General features: G+C 44.1%; 1 protein-coding gene across 1 annotated transcript in view; it reads left to right on the top strand.

The window, feature by feature from the left end:
- The window catches only part of PRICKLE2 (prickle planar cell polarity protein 2), a 368,992-nt gene that overhangs the window by 310,417 nt on the left and 40,514 nt on the right, over positions 1 to 18,061 (top strand). Inside the window, exons 6-8 of the mRNA XM_044660390.1 lie at positions 227 to 430; positions 3,193 to 3,379; positions 12,892 to 13,758. Of these exons, the coding sequence (XP_044516325.1) occupies positions 227 to 430; positions 3,193 to 3,379; positions 12,892 to 13,758 (1,258 nt within the window). The remainder of the gene's footprint in view (positions 1 to 226; positions 431 to 3,192; positions 3,380 to 12,891; positions 13,759 to 18,061) is intronic.

Genomic DNA, 18,061 nt, shown 5'->3' with positions numbered 1-18,061 from the left:
AACATCCTCCCCCCGAAAAACCAAACAAAGCATTTTTATATGTATCAATAGAAACCAAGCTAAAATTCTCTCAGGTCTGCTCATTGGGCCTTAATCTGACCCAAAGAAGGCCATGCTTCTCTAAAGATAGGATTCCTTGTCCCACCAAACCAGATTCCCCATCAGGGACCTCTTGGAGAGAATGGACAGCTTTCCCACCCAACGTTCCTCATCCTCTCTCTTACAGTGTGGAGGCCAGATTAATGGAGGTGACATAGCTGTATTTGCATCAAGAGCCGGTCATGGAGTGTGCTGGCACCCATCATGCTTCATGTGCACAGTTTGTAATGAGCTCCTGGTGGACCTGATCTATTTCTACCAAGATGGGAAGATGTACTGCGGCAGGCACCATGCTGAATGCCTGAAACCTCGTTGTGCAGCCTGCGATGAGGTAAGAGTGGGTCGTTGGGATCCTGGAACCTTCCTCTGGCTAGCTCTAGCCCAGGTTTATGCCACCAGATGTCTTGCCTAAAGCTCCACTCTCTTGCCTTCCTGCCACTTGGTCTTAGAGAACTTTCAGAGTTAAGAAAGTTTAGAGGACTCGCCATCTTTTTTTTTTAAACTTAGGAGACAAAAAACTAACTATGAGTCCTACCCTTTCCATGGACCAAAAAGTCTATCTATGACTGAACATGGTAGTCTCACTCCCTTCCTGCCTAAAAGATTCTTCTTATAGGTAAGGACACCCACAGGTGACCATGGACATGGTGTAGATCAGTTTCTGATCTGCATTATTGGTAGAGGGAATTTTTAACTTGGGAGTTACCTACCCTTCTGAAGTCCTTATTCTAAGTCCCATCATAGAGAAGAAGCCCTAGGGGCCTTGAGATTTCACTTCTCTTAAAGGAATCTAAACCCAAGTTTTTGTGTGTGTCTGGGCTCTAGAAATAAGAGATTTCTTTTTTTTTTTTTTGCCTATCCTTCTGCCTTTGGGGTGGGGAGAGATCGTGCTGGAGTAAATAGAGAACACTGGTTTCTGAGACAGGAAAGCCAGAGTTCAAATCGTGCTAGCTGTGTGACTTCAAGGCAAGTCATTAAATTCTCTTTGCCCTAGCCAATTCTCCTCAGACTTGCTGAGTGGTGGGTAGAGGGAGCATCCTTACTGGAAATTACCTACAGTGGTGAAATAATCATAGATCTAAAACTAAACAGGCAAATAAATAAATGAAAGAATGAATGAAACTACCAAAATCCTCCTCATTTGTTCAGGATGCCTCCCTTCTCTCTTAAAACAGTTTAAATAAAACTAGAACCTTTGGTTGCAAAGAAGACAAGTTGACACCATGGAGCTTTCTCAATCCATATTTTAAAGGGTTTTTAACCTAAATTGTACGAGGCCAACAAATTGTGAGCATTGTCCTAAATTCTAGCTGAACAATTCTTTCTCATCTCATTTTATAGAAGCTGGATTTGAGGGCACGGATGGCCTCCTTTCTGCCTTTATTTTATCACAAGTCCATCATGGGTGCTCAACAAATGTTGGGACTAGTAGAGAGCCTGCTGATTTTTTGTAGGAAATCTATAGACCTAAATCTAACTTCTTGCTGTTGATCTCACACTCAGGGAAAAGAAAGATTGGCAAAGGGCTAGAAGTGTGGGATGCAGAATCTGTGTAAGAGAAATTCCAAACTTAAGTAATATTATAATTTAATACTGGAAAAGCTTTGGGGGTTAGGCTAATCAGTGAGTTTTCTCCTATTTGGGCAAAGCCCTGGATGCAATTTGGTTCAGTGAATATTATTGGGCACCTGTCATGTGTAAGGCAGTGTGTTAAGAACTATGGAGAAAACAAGATGAATTTAACACAGTATCTGCCTTAGTTGGGAACAAGACACATATTCAGGGTGTTGATAGAAAGGTGAGCTGGGAAACGTATACTGTACGAGAAGTATGTTGGGGTAGTTGGTAGAACACTGGACTTGGAATCAAAAAACCCATGCTTCAAATCCCACCTCAGGTACTTACAGGCTGTGGGACCTTGAGCAAGCCATGCAACCTCTATTTTTAGAGTTTCCTCTAAATTATAGGGATGATTCTGCAGGATTGATATGATAAGAAGAGATTATACTTGTAAAGTGCCTGACACATAATAGATGCTTAATAAATGCTTGTTTCTTAAATTCTTTTAGGGCAGCTAGGTAGCACAGTAGATAGAGCACTGGGCTTGGAATTAGAAAGACCCGAGTTTAAATCGAGCCTCAGACACTTAATAGCTGTGTGGTGCTGGACAAGTCACTTAATATCTGTTTGCCTCAGTTTTTAAATTGAGCACAATAACAGTACCTATCTCTCAGAGTTTCTGAGAGGATCAAATGAGATAATATTTGTAAAGTACTTCGCACACTGCCTGGTACGTAGTTGGCATTATATAAATGTTTATTTCTCTCCTTTTCGCTTATGCTGAGAATAGAATGAAATTATGTGAAAGACCTTTGCAAGATAGAAAGCATTTCATAGAATAAGGTGGTACAAAGTAGGAATCATCACCATTATAAGTGTATCAACAGACTATATGGGCCAGTGGATAGAGAGTCAACTTTGTAATCAAGAAGACTTGAGTTCAAATTCTGCCTCTGAAACATACTGGCTGTGTGACTCTGGGCAAGTCATTTAATTTTATAGTGTTCCCCATCCACCAATTCCTTAGGACAAGTTGTAGACCAGTTTCTGATTGGTAGATGGAATTTTTTTAACCTAGGACTTATCTATACTTCTGAAGTCATAAAAATGTATTTTTTTCAGGATTTGGAATTTAATTGGTATTGGGGTCTTCAGATAAGAAAGCCCCTCTACTAATGCAGCTTAGCACTTATATTCTGAAAGAATTGCTGGGAGACACTGAGATCCCATGATCACAAAGCCAATAGGAGCCAAAGGTGGGATTTGAGTCCAGGTTCTAGAAAGTGAGGCCAGCCCTCTAACCCCCACACCTTCATTGTCCTTCATTGTCATCGTTATCATACAACCTAAAAGACTGTTGACCAGCTAGTCTAGAGGTCACATTTGTTAGAAGCCAGGAAGGATGTGGGCAGCCTTTTGTCCTTTGCTTATTGATCTTACTTGGGAAATTTAGTCTGGATAATGGTTAAGTTTCTTCTGAAAGAGGTGTGCCCCAAATCTTAGCAGCTTCCTGGCTTTATTCCCCCCACCTAGATCATCTTTGCAGACGAATGCACGGAGGCTGAGGGCCGCCACTGGCACATGAAGCATTTCTGCTGTTTTGAGTGTGAAGCAGTGCTAGGTGGTCAGCGCTACATCATGAAGGAGGGGAGGCCCTACTGCTGCCGCTGTTTTGAATCCCTCTATGCCGAGTACTGCGACGCCTGTGCCCAGCACATAGGTAAGACCACCTGCCCGCTGAGGGGGGTACTGCCTTCAGACTCTAGGATGCTCTGTGTTCAAGGGAATGGCAGACTTGAAGGTGATGCAGTCCAGTAGAAAAAGGAAAAGCCCACCTCTGTTGCTCATTGTCTTGGGGATCTCCCTAGGGCTTAGCTTCCTCATTTGGAAAAGCAGTGCCAGGAGTTTTTATAAGGTACTGGGGATATAAGAACCCTGTGCTAAAAGAGCTTACATTTTAATGGGGGAAAAGAACAAATACGTGCAAATAGAAACTCTGCATCTGTAAATATAGTAGCCTATGTGATAAGTATATATTAAAATATTATGCAATTTAATATATAAATATAATATAAATATTAGAGACCATCCTCAGAAAGCTTATACACACATACATATTGCCTCTCTTTCCCTTTCTCTTCCTCCTCTTACTTTCCTCTCTGTCTCTGTTTCTCCTTCTCTACCCTCTCTATCTCTCTCTCCTCCCTCCCTATCTCTTTGTCCCTCTCTCCCCCTCTCTTTCTCTCCCTCCCCTTCTCTGTCTCTCCCTTCCTCTCTCTTTCTTTCTCTGTCTCTATCTCCCTTACCCTCTCCCTCCCTCTCTCTCTCTCTGTCTCTGTCTCTCTGTCTCTGTGTCTCTGTCTCTTTCTCTCTTTCTCTCTCTCTCTCCTCCCTCTTTCCCTTCTCTCTCCTCGCCTTCTCCCTCTCTTCCCCCCTCTCTCTTTCTCTCTCCCTCCCTCTCTGTCACTCTCTTTCTGTCTCCTCATCCTTCTCTCTCCCTTTGTTTCTCTCTCTCCCTCCCCCACATATATGAAGTTTCTGAGGGTGATAGGACCATTAGTTTGGAGATACTAGGAAACATGTAAATACATGCTATTTGAGTATGTGTAAACTTAGTAGCCTATATAATTATATATCAAAATATCACCTATTTTAATATATAAATGTAATATATGAGGCCATGCTAGAAATCTTAAACACATATTTTTTTCCTCCTTATCTTTATTTTTCTCCTCCATATAAAATATAACCCAATCATCCTCAGAAATTTCATATATACACATACACATATAGTATATAGTATTTATACATAGTATATGATATATATATATATATATATATATATATGGAATTTCTTTTTTTTCCCTCTTTTTTTTTAACCCTTAACTTCTGTGTATTGGCTTCTTGGTGGAAGAGTGGTAAGAGTGGGCAATGGGGGTCAAGTGACTTGCCCAGGGTCACACAGCTGGGAAGTGTCTGAGGCCAGATTTGAACCCAGGACCTCCTGTCTCTAGGTCTGACTCTCAATCCACTGAGCTACCCAGCTGTCCCCTATATATGAAATTTCTGAGGATGCCAGGACCCTTGATTTAGAGGTACCAGAAAACTTAGAGGCCCCTATATAGTCTCTCTAAGGGGTATGTGTGTGTGTGTGTGTGTGTGTGCATGCATGAAAGAAGAGTGCCTCTAAGGTTCCTTCTAGCTATAAATCAGTGGTTTTAATCATCCTCAGAAATTCTACTTACATTAAACTGTATATATATATATATATATATATATATATATATATATTTATACTGTATAGATACGATATACGAATAATATGCATATAATATAGGATACATATTGGCACCGCATATATTTATATACACACAAAACAGTGCAGCTATAAAGGGAATGAAAACAAATATGTCCGAAGAAGTCACAATAGAGGGCTGGCCTCGACGGCCCTAGATCGATGAGCCTCTGACCCTCGTGCCCTTTGGGAAGCCCCCGCATGTCCAGCGTCCACTGAGCAGCAGACAGGAGGCTTCGTCCTGCTCCCTTCTCCAGCCCTGGTGCGATGGGAGGAAGGGAAAGCAGCCTGACCCCCGCCCCCTGCCCAGAGGTCACTTTGCTGGCCATTCAGCTTGCCAGTGGATCCCAGCGGGGAGGCCCTCTCTGAATGACCGAGGTGGGGCCGGTGGCTTGTGCTGGACAGAGCCCAGCCCGGCAATCTCTTTGCAACAACTCCAGGAAGTCTCTTTAGTCTCTCTCTGCCAGCTTTTTTACCTGAAGGGAGTAGATGGGGAGATTGTGTGCCAAGCCATTTAGGCCCACTCAGGAGTCATTATGATGAAGGAGAAAATTCAGCTGGACAGAGAAGGCGGTGGGTGGCTGGGAAGGCTTTTTGTTTTGTTGGTTGTTTTTCGTTAAATTCCTCCAGTGTCATCCGAAGGGGGTTGTTCATGCAGTGACTAATCCTGGGAGCGTTTTTGTTTTTTTCATTTTTTCCAAGAGGGTTGTGGGGGGCCGGACAATGAGACTGATAAAAATGAGCGTTGGGTTTTCCAGGCTTAGGTCTGCTGGGGTTAAAGAAGCGTTGCCCTGGAGAATACTTTTGTTCCGAGGCATCCTCCCCTGCATTGATCTGGTGCTGGACAAATTGACCTAATTCTCCTCTTCCCCCTCCCCAAAAAGGGGAGGGGGCGACATCCTATTCTGAGAGGAGCAGTAGGGGGGGAGGAGGAAGACATCTTAAGTAAAAGGTCGGGACCTTGGATGTAAAACTAGAAAAGACCTCCCTCAGAGGCCATCTAGGCCAAGCCCTTTATTTTACAGATGAAGAAACTGCAGCCCAGGGAGGATTATTAAGTGGGGAGCTGAATTACGGAATTACCGGATGTTAGAATGGTACGCAGGGAGGGCAGGTAATAATAAAACCCAGCAGGGATGGGATTTATTTTTCTGGTGAATCTTCCATTCATTTCTGGAATCTCTGGTGGTTTTTATTGAGGCCCAACCTCTCTGGGTCCCACTTCCCAAACCTATAAAATGAAGGGGTTACAGCAGATGGCCGTCTTGATCCCGTCTTGATTTTAGAGCTGCGAGCTTAATCTTTTGTATGAGATGTCTCCTTCTCGCCCCTCTTTAAAGAGGTTGGACTAGCTGGCCTTCCAGATGGAAATCTATGCACCTAAGTCATTTAAGTTGTTAGAGAGGAAATAAAGCATAGAGAAATGCAACGAGCCCCTCTTTCCTCATATATAATCTGAAAGGACTAGACTTGATTGATCTCTAGGAGTCTCTCCAGCTCTCAGTCTAGAAAGCTAGGATCCCAAGTCCCTTTGCCTCTTCGGGCCTCAGTTTCTTCATCTGTAAAGTGGGAGGACTAGACTAGCTTGACCTTGAAGTCCATGAATGTAAGGAGCTTAGAAAAACTTGGGAATGACTGTAGAATGTTAGTTGCGAGCCTCCTCTTCAGCAATGGGAAGGATAAATGTGGGGCACATCCTTTGATAGGAAGCCCGGCCACACAGCTGCAGAAGAAGGAGGTCCAGCTGACCCCCGGATCCTGCCTTTATTTGGTCCCTCGCTCCCTTTCGTCCTTTCAAACCCAGTATGGCTCTCCCTCCCTCTTTTCCTTTTTCCATAAAAAAAAGAGGAGGATCTGAGTTTTATGGGGAAGGTGCAGTCATCTTCATCAGCTTCCTGCAATTTCATTGGACGCCGTGGCTAAAAATACCCTCCACTGTGAAGAAGATGCCCGCTTTGCTGCAAAATAGAATTTTCCTTCCCCCCCAGTAAAAGTGTGGCGCTCGGCAGTTTGTGCTTACACACAGTCCTAGAGCTTTTCCAGTGATCCCTCTCATCCAGATAGACCATATTTATACAGCAGCTCCCTGCATAGTCATACCAGGGACTGGTTGCTAGGGAAACGGTCTTCTTTCCCCGCACCCGGCCGAGTCAACAGTCCTATAAACAGAGCCAGGGATGGAGCAGCCGTAGGCACATGCATGCTCAGAAAAATGCTTACAGGGCTTATAAAGGAGGCAGATCCGGCTGTCCGCTTCCAGATGTGTGGGGTTCAGGAGTGGGTCAGCAGAGCATCCAGAGATGTGGGTGTTTATGCCCTGGCCCGAATTGCTTTTTTTTCCAGCCCTATCGCTCTCCCAAGCCCCATCTCCCTTCAACATTCCTCTTTCAAGGTTCCTGCAAGCAGGAATTCCTCTGGACTGCCATCTTTGTCAGGGCCCAGGTACCTCTGTTGATCTCCCCAAGAGAAAGAAACCCCTGACCCTTCTGGTCTCTTGTAAACATGATGGGAATACCCTGTACACTCAAGGAAATCATTTCAAAAGGAATCTTCCTCCAATTTAGAGAGTACTGAATTTGGACCCGAGTTCAAATCCTTCCTCTGTTGAACAAGTTATTTAATCTCGCTCAGCCTCAGTCTTCTCATCTGTAAAATGAGGGGATATACTAGATGACCTCTGAGGTCCTTTGTAGCTATAAACCAATGGCCCTAATTCATTCTTAGAAATCTAACTGCAGCCTGGTCAAGAAGAGTTTGGGACCATGGTCTGGGAAAATGGGGGGCTGGGGGAAGGGGGAAGCAGGGTGGTGTGCGGAGGTCAAAACAATCTTTCTTCTTACTCAAGAAAAAGTAGCTCTTTTCACCAATTAGCTGTTCTCAGAACAGAAATATTTTGGGTTGTGAGCAGAGTTAATGGGGCACCTAAAGGTGATTTTGAGGGCTTCACGGAGGGGGGCTAATTCTTCGTGTGAGCTCTGAGCAAAAACTTTTTGTTGTGCAATTGTTTTTTCAGTCACATCTAACTCTTCATGAACCTATTTTGGGGTTTTCCTGGCAAATATACTGGAATGGTTTGCCATTTCCTATTCCAGTTCATTTTACAGATGAAGAAACTGAGGCAATTGGGTTAAGCAACTTGCTCAGGGTTGATAATAATAGCTTAATAAATGTCAGAGGCTGAATTTGAACTTGGGTCTTCCCAGCTCCCAGTCCACCACTCTATCTGTTGCTCAGTACCCCACATCTTTAGCTCCCCACCTTTACAGCGAAGGGAGGAGGGAGGTACTTCCCTTTCAACCTAGGACATTTTGAAAACAGACAGATTGAGGGTCCTAGGAAGAGCCCAGGAATAAGAGGCAGATACGAAATCCAGTTTGAATCTTGGCCCTTCCATTTACTAGCTAGGTGACCTTGGGCAAATTAGTGTCTCTCTGAGCTGACTCCCTCTTCTGTAAAAATGGGAACCAAAAAGCCTTCGCCTCTGACTTTTTACTCTAATTAACCTCCCAGGGCTGCAATGAGGGTCAGATAAGGTGAGATTTGCGGAGTACACTGGGAGCCCTAAAAGCACTGTTGATGTCATAGTAATTGCAAATGACACCAACTCATGTTTCTAGCCTTCTTTAAGAGTCATAGAATACTCATGAATATGCCAAGCCTGCCCCAAATTCAGGAACTATGGGAACCACTACCAGTCATGGCCCCCCACTTAGTACACACACACTCCCTGGCCCACCCTGGTAAATCGACTTTAGTCCCTGAGATAATAGATAGAGTTATTGACCTGTATTAGGAGAGAGCATTTTCCTTCCCTGGGTGTCCCCTTTAGCCCATGAAAACACACATGTCCAGTCTTATTCCTTTCTCCTAAGAGAACAAGATACAACCTGAGGATATTTTAACTAGAAAAAGGAGATCAGAGAAGTTTTGAGCCCATTTGGAAGGGTGGGCAAGCCTGGGTGGGACGTCCTAGCAAGGGGCTCTAGACATTCCAGATGGCCAAAGAGGACACTGAGGACAAACAGAACCCCCTAGATGCTACTCATGTGACTGGCCAAATCTCCTCACTTCCCTGGACCTCAGTCCCTGGGGAGGTTAATGCCAAGGTAACACAGGACCCTGACAAGTGCTGAAAGTGTTGGGATCTCCAGGCAAAGGTGTGGAGAAGAGGATTTCTCTTGTTCTGGTTTCGGGTCATCTGTTCCCACCAAAGAACAGGGTCCTGTAAGGTTCTTTTTCTGGACCCAGAATAGAGGTGCAGAAACTTCCAAGAAGGGCCTTCTTCTCCAAGTTGGTCCACGCTGCTGCCTCACCTGGGAGCAGTCCTTTCAACTCTTCTCCTTTTTTTGCTACCCTGAAACCCCCTCCTTCAAGCCCACCCCCTCACATTCCTTATTCCCCAGCTCAAAATCAACAAGGACTGTACCGCTCCTCACATTGTTTGTAGAAGAAATAAATGAGACAATAACATAACCAGAGCCTCTTTCCTCATTTTCCTATGGAGCCTACATAACAGGGACACAGCAGGGAAGGTAAAAGAGAAGCTGCTGCCTGGGTTCCTCCCCCCCCTGCATTTCTAAGAATCTCTGCCAGCCACCTTCTTGCTCAGTGTCCCACCGCCATGTCATTAAAAGTCGGTCTTAAGAAAATGGCGTTAGCTTTGGAGGCCTGCTCCAAGGAGGGTCAGTCAGTAAATAGGTTGGAATTATTTCCTACCTGCTGAGAAAGAGGATTTTCAAGACCTTAATAAGGAAGATGACTTTCCTTTGCCATTGTCTTGCCTCCACCTTCCTGGGGAGGGAAGAGCATCTTCTATCTCAGGATTACTGATTTAGAGCTTGGGCCGACCTCAGAATTCCTTTCATTTAATTCCTAATTTTCCAAATGAGGAAACTGAGGCTCAAAGTGATTAAGAAACTTAAATGAATTCTTATGATTAATTCTTTCAGGATTGTTTCATTTTTGCCTTTATGGGCACCAGCACCAGCCTTCGCACCAGCTCTATCCCATGTCCAAGATGCTCTTTCCTTTAATTCTTCAAGATTCGTTTCAAATCCCACATTTTGCAGATCTTTCTTGATCCATTCTGTTACTGATGTCTTCCTCTTTGAGATTGCCTTCCGTTTGCTCTTTTTACTCTTTATTTAAGTGTGTGTGTATGTGTGTGTGCAATAAAATCTTGTATGTAAATAGTTATTTATATGGTGTTTCTCTCATTAGAATATATGTTCTTGAAGACAGAGCCTGAGGTTTTCGGTTTTCCTCATTTTTTTTTTCTTTCTTTGTATCCCCAGCACCTTAGCACAGTGCCTGGGCCACAGAATCCACTTAATAAAGTTGGTGGCCCAGGTGCCACAGCAGGGCTCTAAATGCTTGTTGACTGTGACTTAATCACGATTCAGGGCAGATTAAAAATGCTTCCTATTTCTCCTAATTCCATATTATTGATAGCTGGACTAGAGTTATTGTTTAGCATCTACGTCCCCAATCATATTCCCATCAACCCATGCGTTCAAGCAGTTGTTTCTCTCCTGTGTTTCTCCTCCCACAGTTCTTCCTCTGAATGTGACTAGTTTTCTTTCCCATCAGTCCCTCAGCTTTGCTCTGGATCCTTGCATTGCTTCTCAAAGCTCTGTATTGATTACATACCTGCAGTGAATTGACAACCGTTCTGGACACCCAAGATACAAACAGAAAAATGAAATGGTTCTTGCCCTGGAAAATGGTCTTGATTTTCATGGCCACCCCAGGGAAAAGCAGCCTTAGTTAGGTGGAGATGGGTTACTGTCCTCACTTTGTAGATGAGATTCACTGAGGTTCAAAGAGATGCATTCGCTTGGCTGAAGTCACAGAAGTCTTCTAACTTCTTTGCCCTCGTGCCCTTTTTTCTATAAATGCCTTCTCTGCTTTTCTCCCTTTGCCCATGTCCTTTAGGCTCATTCCTTTCTCCAGCCTTTTTGAGCCCAATTCCCAGCAAGGCTCTGTACCCAGGCCTGTCTGTGAGAAATGGGCACCACAGGCAGGGACCAGCCCTTGTTCTTGGGCTCAGAAAGTTGTCAGACCAAGGACAAGAGTATTTGCTAGTCATCATCCCCACGTCCAGGCTCTGGTGATAAAGACGCAGCTGATTGGGAAATGATAACCAAGCAAGTTTATTCCTCCAGAGTCTTCAAATAAGACATCTTTCCTGGAAGGAAATGATTCACCTCTAATGTGGGGAAAGTGGAGGCTGGGTGTGGAGGCTCTCAGGAGACTCTCCAGTGCCTTGAGGCTTTGTGACTTCCTCAATGTGAAATCACTGAATCTTCCCATCAGAGGTAGGAGGTGGCATGGCCAGAAAGCTCACTAGCTCTGCAGTCAGAGGACCTCTGTCCAAATCCCATCTCTGACTCCATGTGGCCTTGGACAAGTCAATCATTTCCCTGGGCCTCAGTCTTCTCATCTAGAAAGTGAATAAAGAACTGGATTAGAAGACCTCCCCAGGTCCCATTCAGCTCTGCATCTCCTTTGTGTTGTTGAGAGGCTTGGTGACTCAATGGATAGAGCTCTGGCCCTGGAGTCAGGAAGACCCGAGTTCAAATGTGGCCTCAGACACTTATTAGCTGTATGATAACCCAATCATCACAGAACCCCATTTATCTCAGTTTCCCTCATCTGTAAAATAGAGAAAATATTAACACTTTCCTCTCAGGGGTGTTGTAAGGATGAGATAGAATGGGGTAAGAAGTGTAAAGTGCCTAGCACCATGCCTTTGACCTCGTAAGGGCCATATAAATATTACCATTTATTACTGTTATTCTGACCTATTTCCTAGGGTTGATTTGAGGATCAAATAAGGTAGCAGTTGTAAAGCCCAACACCTGGCACCTGGGAAGAGCTTTATAAATGTTAGCTATTCTTTGTAGCCTGTCTGGTCTGCATGAGGGGCCCCTCTGAACTTGGCTACCCTGGTCTTCGGGGCATTCTCTAGGCTGCCATCTCTGCACCGTGCCCGATGGGGACCTCATTGGTGGGTTGTGTGACACGGAGGTGAAAGGAAACCATCGTTTGTACATTGAGTTTTATCATTGACTCTATGGCTCATCCTAGGGCAGTGATTCCCAAAGTGGGCACCACCGCCCCCTGGTGGGTGTTGCAGCGATCCAGGGGAGGCAGTGATGGCCACAGGTGCATTTATCTTTCCTATTAATTGCTATTAAAATTTAAAAAAATTTAATTTCCAGGGGGCTAAGTAATATTTTTTTTCTGGAAAGGGGGTGATAGGCCAAAAAAGTTTGGGAACCACTGTCCTAGGGGCTAGGAGCAGCCGTCATGAAACCACAAATTCCATGTTGAATGGTATCATTGTCTTTATGACTCCTCAGAGGGGAGGGGACCCTAGAGGCCATCTACTCCAAGCCCCTCACTTTATAGAAGAGCAATCGGGAAGCCTAGAAAGCTTTAAACAACTTCTCTAACGTCTCTTTGTGGGGGCAGCCAAGTGGCTCACTGGATGGAGAGCCAGGTCTCGAGATGGGATCCTGGGCTCAAATCTGGCCTCAGATATATTTCCTAGCTATGGGACCCTGGTTAGTCATTTAATCCCCATGGACTACCTTGGGACTAATTCCAAGATGGAAGGTAGGAGTTTTGAAATCAATATTATTTTAAAATTTAAACTTTGAATTCAATTTCATTTTAAATTGTTCAATTGTTTATATTAAAATTTTAATTTTATTATTTAGCTCCTAAATAATAAAATTAAAATTTTAAAATAAATAAATTCTCTCTGGTACTAAGAGGCAAGATCTGAATATGGATCTTTTGGCTCCTGAGCCACTGTGCTTCTGTTAAACCATGCTGGCTCATGTTCCTAGCAGAAGAAGAATTTCACGTTGTTCGATGGGATTTGGGGATTGTTGAAGACTTATGCTTTCTCTCTGCTTGTCCTCCCCCAGGCATCGACCAAGGTCAGATGACATATGACGGGCAGCACTGGCACGCCACCGAAACCTGCTTCTGCTGTGCTCACTGCAAGAAATCTCTCCTGGGGCGTCCCTTCCTGCCAAAGCAAGGCCAGATCTTCTGTTCGCGGGCCTGTAGCGCTGGAGAGGACCCCAACGGCTCAGACTCATCGGATTCTGCGTTTCAGAACGCCCGGGCCAAGGAGTCCCGGCGAAGCGCCAAAATCGGTAAGAATAAAGGCAAGGCGGAGGAGTCCCTGTTGAACCCGTGCGGCCAGCTGCAGGTGACCCCCAACCGGCTCTCGGCCGACGTGGACCCCCTGTCCCTGCAGATGGATCTGCTCAGCCTGTCGAGCCAGACGCCCAGCCTCAACAGGGAGCACATCTGGCGCAGCCGGGACGAGCTGTACCACTATGGGAACAAGATGGAGCAGAGCCCGTCTCAGAGCCCCATGCAGCTCCTGAGCCAGTGTAACATGAGAACTTCCTACAGCCCGGGACAGGTGGCCGGGGCTCAGCCCGACGTGTGGGGAAAGCACTTCGGCAACCCCAAAAGGAGCTCGTCCCTGGCCATGAAGGGACACGGCGGGAGCTTCATGAAGGAGTGCCGGGAGGACTACTATCCGGCCAGGCTGCGCTCCCAGGAGAGCTACAGCGACATGTCCAACCAGAGCTTCAGCGAGCCCCGGGCCAATCTCAAAGTCTCCAAGTACGAGGAGGAGGAGGAGGAAGGCGGCATGTCCTCCCAGCCCTGTCGCACCCGCCATCCGCTCAGTGCAATGAAGTACACGGAGGATCTCACCCCCACGGAGCAGACGCCCCGCGGCTCCATGGAATCTCTGGCACTGTCCAATGCAACAGGTAAGCCGCCGGCGTGGGTCCAAGGCGTACCCTGGAAGGCTTGTCTTGCCACAACCCTTTATCCCATCGAGCTTCTGAGGCTTCTGGGGCAGAGGGGAGGTGAGCCAGAGTCTGAGGCAGCCCCCGAGATGGTTCAACACTCACACACGCACCCCAGTCCACGTGTCCAGCCATAATAAGGATCCATTTCCTTGTGCGTGATTCTTATCCTCCAAGAGGAATACGGGTGATTCCAGGGTCCAGGAGAAGAGGGATCCCCTCGCCTGGCAGGTCTGTGCCTGCGTGTGGGTACAGAGACACACGCTGTGCCAAGGCAAGAAGAGAGAAGGGGAGAGGGGCGCTGAGGTATCATGAGCATCTGAGGGACATTCATCACTTCCTACCTTCCCTTTGTCCTTTCTTAGTTGATTTTCTTAAACCCTTATATTCTGTCCTAATCACAACTCTGAGACAGAAGGACAAAGGCTCGGCAAACAGGTAAATGACTTGTCTAGGCTCACACTGTGAGGCAGGGTATGAGGCCAGATTGAAGCCCAGGTCCTCCAGACTCCTGTCCTGGCCCTCTATCTACTGAGCAACTTAGCTGCCCCTCTTCATTGCTTTTCTGTCTAGCCCATGTGCCCTCTCTGATCCTTACCACCCTGTAATCTTCCTGAAGGCAGCTAGTGGCCCAGTGGATAGAGCTCTGGGCCTGGATTCCAGAAGACTCATCTTCCCGAGCCTAACCTCAGACCCCCTGGACAAGCCACTTAAATTTGTGTGCTTCAGTTTCCTCTTCTGTCAGATGAGCTGGAGAAGGAAATGGAAAACCACTCCAGTTTCTTTGCCAAGAAAACCCCTAATAGGATCATGAAAAATCGGACACAACTGAATAACAACAACAGCAGCGGTCTCTCTGAGCCTCAGTTTCCTTATTTGTAAAATGAAGCTGTTGGACAAGTGTCCATCTCCCAGGTCCAGATCTGAGACCTTTTGATTTACTTTCATGCTTAGGGAAGGGAAGCAGCTATTATTGCCCCCATTTTACAGGTGAGCAAACCCAGACCCTGTGCCCAAGGTCCCGGAGCAAATTAATGGCCAAGCCAGGACCAGAATCGAGGGTTCTTTCGCCTAGAGAAATTAAGGCTTGAGGGGATGCTGACATAATAATTGTCTTTTGATATCCACACAGAGAGTGGATTAGACTGGTTCTTTTTGGCAGAAGTAAGGACTAGGAGAAGCAAGGTGGTAAATGTTATAATTAAAATAGTGATGATGATGATAGCTAACATGCTGCTTTTAAATTTGGAATGTGTTTTACAAATAGCTCATTTCATAGGCACTGGGTGGTAGATGCTCTTATTATCCCCATATTACAGGTGAAGAAACTGAGGCACTTGGACATGAGGTGTCATGTCTGGGTTCACAGAGGTGTAGTAAGTGTCAGAGGCTGAATCTGAACTCATTTTTCTTGCTTCAGGAACAGTATTCTATAATACTCAACATGCTTCTAGTTCTGAAACTCTTATTCTAATTCCTGCCAGCTAGACCAGAATCATTTTCCTAATACTACAATAAATAGAGCATCAGGCTTGCAGTCAGAGGGGCCTGAGTTCAGATTCAGCCTCAGACATTTTCTAGCTTTCTGACCTTGGACAAGTCATTTAACCTCTATCTGCTCTCAGTTTCTTCACCTATAAAATGGGGATAATAATAGCATCTACTTCTCAGAGTTGTTTTAAGGATTAAAAGAGAACAATTAAAAAAATGAAAGATAATAATTGTAAATCACTTAGGACAGTGCCTGGCTTGTAGAAGGCATTATATAAATATTAGCTATTATTATTTAAACTTTCCTTTTAGTTCCATTAGAGTGTAAATTCCTTGAGGGCAGAGACCATAGTTTTTGTATTGCTTTTTTTTTATCACCACAGATAATTAGTTCCCCTTATTACCCTGGCACTAGAAGGTGCTTCTCCATTAATTTAATTTAAATTCTTTAATGAGAGGAACCATGCCATTCTTGTCTTGTATCCCTGCTGTTGAGTACATAGTAAACATTCGGTGACTGAATGATTTTTCTCTTTTTTAAAAAAATTATTTTATTTTTTTAACATTTTTTCCTTTTTTTAAAATTTGAGTTCCAGAATCCTCCCCTCCAAATCTTCTCCCATCCATTGAGAAAGCAAGAAATGATATCCGTTATACCTGTGAAATCATGTAAAATATATTTCCTTATGAGCCATATCACACACAAAAAAAGGAAGGAAAAGAAAGCAAGAAAATCCGACTTCAGTTTGCACTCAGAGCTTATCAATTCTCTCGCTGGACCCGGAGTCATGAGTCCTTTGGAATCGCCTTGGATCATTGGATCAGAGTAGCCAAGTCTTTCCCAATTGGTCGTCATGACAACCTTGCTCTTACCATGCACAGCGACCCCCTGATTCTTCTCACTTCACTTTGCTTCAGTTCATTTAGGTCTTGCCATTTTTTTCTGAACCAACCCCCCATCATTTCTTACAACACAATAGTACTTCCTTACAGTCAGCCCTTCCCCAATTGATAAGCATCCCCTCAATTTACAATTCTTTGCCAGGACAAAAAGAGCTGCCATAAATATTTTTATACATAGGGTCTTTTCCCTTTTTTTTCTTTAAATTTCTTTGTGTAACAGATTTAGCAGAGGTATTGCTTAGTTAAAACCTTTTGGGCATAGTTCTAGATTATTCTGTGGCATGTTTGGGGCCGGATACAACTTCAATAGTTTATTAGTGTACCTATTATCCCTCATGCCCTCCAGTATTTGTCATTTCTAATTGGCGTGAAGCAGTACCTCAGGGTTGTTTTAATTTGTGTTTCTCCAATCAATGTGATTTAGAGTATTTTTTTTTTTCACATTTCACATAAATTTCTTCTTCTGAAAACTGCCTGTTCCTATCCTTTGACCATTTACCAAGTGAGGAATGGCTCCTATTTTCATCAATTTGGCTCGGTTCCCTATATATTTAAGAAAATTAAGGTCTTTATCAGAGAAACTTGCTGTAAAACATTTTGATAGTGCTTCGTCGTCTGTGGTACCTGTTAGCAAAATGTAGTTTCCTTGATGATCTCTTTTAATTAGGTCCCTTTTTCCTTTTGTTTTGTCTGAGAGTATGATTGCTACCCCTGACTTTTATTTCAGCTGATGCATAATAGATTCTGCTTCAGGCCTTTATTTTAGCTCTGTGTGTGTGTGTTTCTGTTCCAACTATGTTTTTTGTAAACAACATATTGTTGGATTCTGTTTTCTAATCCATTATGTTATCTGCTTCCATTTTATGGTAGGGTTTATCCCATTCCCATTCACAGTTAGGATTGCTATGTATTTCCCTCCATCCTATTTTGTTTTTATTTGTCTATCTGACTTTATCCTAGTCCTCAACAGTCTACTTTGCTTTTGACCACTGCCTCCTTTAATCCACCTTCCCCCCAAATATCTCTTGTCCTTTTCCTCTCCTAGGACCTCCTATCTCTAGGCCTGGCTCTCAATTACTGAGCCACCCAGCTGCCCCCTTGTCCAGTAATTCTTAAATTATCTCTCTTTGATCTTTTCTAGGTCAGTAGTTTTTCTGATAAAATATTTCACGTTTTCTTCAATTATATTTCATTCTTTTAACTTGATTTTATTGTTTCTTCTGTCTTGTTGAGTCATTTGCTTCCACTTGCTCAATTCTGATTTTTAAGAAATTATTTTCTTTAGTGAGATTTTGTACCTCTTTTTCCATTTGACCAGTTCTGCTTTTTTAAAGAGTTAAATTTGGGCCTTTTTTACCATTAGGCTAATTTTATTTAAAAAAAATTTTTTTTTTCAATTTCTTGTGCCTCTTTTACCAAGATGTTAATTCTCTTTTCATAATTTTCTGGTACCATTCTCATTTCTTTTCCTATTTTTAGCTCTGCTTCCCTTATCTCTTTCTTTAATGCTTCCAGAAATTCTTGGTGGGCCTGGGTCCAATTAGTATTTTTTTCTTTGAAGCCTTGCTTCTTGCTATTTTCACATTGTTATCTTCTTTTGAGTTTGTATCTTGGTCTTAGTCCCTGCCACCATGGTGGCATTTTATGGCTAAGTCCCTGCCTTCAAGAATATTTTTCCAGCCTATTTTTTTACTTTGAACTTGATCTTCAAAAGTTGGACTCTGCCTACCTCGGATGGGGAGGCACTCTTTCAGGCTTCAGGCTTTTTTGTGCTTCCGCTTTAGAGCTAATCCTGGAAGTCTGTAAGTTTTTGGTGAATTCAAAAGGGTGTGATCCTAGGAGATGTGTGGTGAATGCTCTTCTGGTCTGT

This window comes from Gracilinanus agilis, chromosome 1 (assembly GCF_016433145.1).
Source record: "Gracilinanus agilis isolate LMUSP501 chromosome 1, AgileGrace, whole genome shotgun sequence".
NCBI lineage: Eukaryota > Metazoa > Chordata > Mammalia > Didelphimorphia > Didelphidae > Gracilinanus > Gracilinanus agilis.
This window is presented reverse-complemented; position numbering and strand designations above follow the sequence as displayed.